This window comes from Octopus bimaculoides, chromosome 24, assembly GCF_046866305.1.
Source record: "Octopus bimaculoides isolate indiv1 chromosome 24, ASM4686630v1, whole genome shotgun sequence".
NCBI lineage: Eukaryota > Metazoa > Mollusca > Cephalopoda > Octopoda > Octopodidae > Octopus > Octopus bimaculoides.
The window spans coordinates 19724322-19727025 of record NC_142951.1 but is presented as its reverse complement, the minus strand read 5'-3'; the positions used below and the strand labels follow the sequence as shown (position 1 = coordinate 19727025).

The 2704-nt window shown below is 37.4% G+C and overlaps 1 protein-coding gene across 1 annotated transcript in view; it reads left to right on the top strand.

The window, feature by feature from the left end:
- Window positions 1-2494, top strand: part of LOC106871526 (ubiquitin carboxyl-terminal hydrolase 5) — a 77193-nt gene extending 74699 nt beyond the window's left edge. Inside the window, exon 21 of the mRNA XM_089341451.1 lies at window positions 2217-2494. Coding sequence (XP_089197577.1) covers window positions 2217-2389 — 173 coding nt within the window. The 3' untranslated portion in view covers window positions 2390-2494. The remainder of the gene's footprint in view (window positions 1-2216) is intronic.
- The last annotated feature ends 210 nt before the right edge of the window (window positions 2495-2704 follow it).

Here is a 2704-nt window from a genome sequence, read left to right as displayed (position 1 = left end):
TAGTAGAAGACACTTGTCCAAGGTGCCACGCAATGGGACTGAGTCTGAAACCATGTGGTTGGGAAGTAAGCTTCTTAGTGCATTCCAGAAGTTTATTATTAATTTCAAAGAAGTATGAAATTCTAATCTCCTTCAAAGTATTGACTCACCCCGTAAATAATGTAGTTTTTTTTATACTTCTTTTATTTTTCAAAATTGAAATAAACAAAGTTCTTTTTTAATCTAAAATACTCTCCTCCATTTTCTACAATGTTCTTCCATTTATCTGGTAGATTTGCAAGGCCCCTCTCCCAAAATTCACTTGTCTCTGATGAAAAATACTCCTCTAATACTGTTCTGACCTTGTCTACAGAATTCATAGTTTTTCTGTCCAAATGATTTTCAAGACTATGAAATAAATGATAACCAGATGGGGCAATGTCCGACGAATATGGTAGGTGGGGCATCGTTTCCCATTCAAACTTCTCCAGCCTTTGGAATGACATCCTCGCTGTATGTGGCTGAGCATTATCCTGTTGGAAGAACACCTTTCATCTTGAAACCAATGATGGTTATTTTTCTTCTAGCACTGACCTAAGCCACTCAAGCTGCTTGCAGTAGATCCCCTTTGTTATAATTTGGTTTGGGTTTAAAAGTTCAAAGTGGACTAAGCGTTTCGTATCCCACCAAATAGATAACAACACCTTACGTGGGTGAAGACCTTCTTTAGCCTTGTGTGCTGGTGTTTCTCCTTTCTCTACCCATTGTCTTTGGTGCTTAACATTTTTATAGAGAACCCATTTCTCGTCACCAGTCACTATTTGGTCCAAAAAAGGTTAATTTGTGAGACATGACTGCAAAGAAGAGCACATATCCACTCTCTGGGTGCAATTAGACTCAGAAAGTTTGTGAGGAACCCATTGACCCAATTTGCTGTTTTTTCTGATGGCACTCAGTGAGCTTCTCTGCTAGTTCCTCAACAGTTACAGTGGGATTTTGTTCCACCAGGGTTTGCAGGATGCCCTTATTGAGCTCTACAGATCTTCCAGGACAAGGCCCATCTTCTGGGCTGTAGTTTCTGACTTGGAATTTCTGGAACCACTGTTAATACTGGCTTACACTTATTATCCGATGCCCATATACTGCATTAATATTCCTCACACTTTCCATTGTGTTGTCTTTATTGAACTCATAAAGCAAAATATGCCAAATATACCCCTTTGTCATTTCCATTATAGCTTTGAAAAAATAACTGTTAAAATCGAACTGTACTCTTCAAAACTTGCACTAAGAATAAGACCAAGGTAAAATTACAGCCTGCTTTTATAGCAAGTTGATGCAGGTAATTGAAGGAGACAGCTATAACAGCTATTTCAACACAACCTGCTAAACACTATTTGTTTAGTTTGTTTTATTTGTTTAGTTAGCAGAATGTAGTTGGGGCATTTGGAAACACATTATGCACTTAAGTTTTCTTGTTAAATGGTTCCAAAATTCTACAGAAACTTATGAAATACTCCTGTCCCCCTCTGGCTTTTAGTTCAGGCAATTGAAAAAACTGCATTATTTATGGGATGACCCAATAGATCCTCTGACTTCAATGCATTTGTAGTATTCTGGCTACTTCATGAAGGCGCCACAGAAGTCAAAGTCCTCCAAAGTGAACGTGTCCAGGACTCTTGTCACAGCTTCTTTCATCTTCAAAACAACAGCTCTTGAGGTTCTCCTACAGCTTGGGGAACAGCCAAAAGTCAAAGCGAGCACGGTCTGGAATGTAAGGAGGGTGAGGGACAGTTTTGAATCCCTCTCTGTCAAGTAGTTAGTTACCAGAATTCTCATCACTGACCACCCTGGGAACAAACTTTACACAAATTTTACATAAAGTCAGGAGTATTTCATAAGTTTCTGTAGAATTTTGGAACCATTTAACAAGGAAACTTAAGTGCATAATGTGTTTCCAAATGCCCCAACTACATTCTGCTAACTATTCAGCTGTGACAAATAGTGTTTAGCAGGTTGTGTTAAAATAGCTGTTATAGCTGTCTCCTTCAATCTTGAATAAAAAAAAAGTTGGCAGATCAGCTTATTAGATGTATAATGATGATATATTAAAATTACAATAATCCTGACCAGTTAAAACTGCTTCTCCTAAAAAAAAAGTCTCAAAACTTCTGAAATGCACTTCATATGTTGTGTGTCTATATATATTTATATTGTTTTTGTTTTTTCTTTTCCAGAATACAAACTAGTGGCCTTTATCAGTCACATGGGAACGTCAACACTGGTGGGACATTACGTGTGTCACATCTTGAAGGATGACCGTTGGGTGATATACAACGATGAGAAGGTTGCGCTGTCTGAGAACCCACCCAAAGACCTTGGCTATCTCTATTTCTACAAAAGGATGTGATGATGATGATGATGATATGTTTTGTAATTTTTTTTAGCTTTTACTTTATATTTTTTATTTATTTATTAATATTAATACCACCATTTTACAACTATTACTACTACAACTATTATTATTATTATTATTATTATTATTATTATGGTCAGCTGGCAGATTCTTTAGCATGTCGGGCAAAATGCTTAGCGGCATTTCACCAGTCTTTACATTCTGAGTTCAAATTCCACCGAGGTTGACTTTGCCTATCATCTTTTCAAGATTGATGGAATAAGTACCAGTTGAGCACTGGGGTTGATGAAAGTGACTGACCCCCCCGTC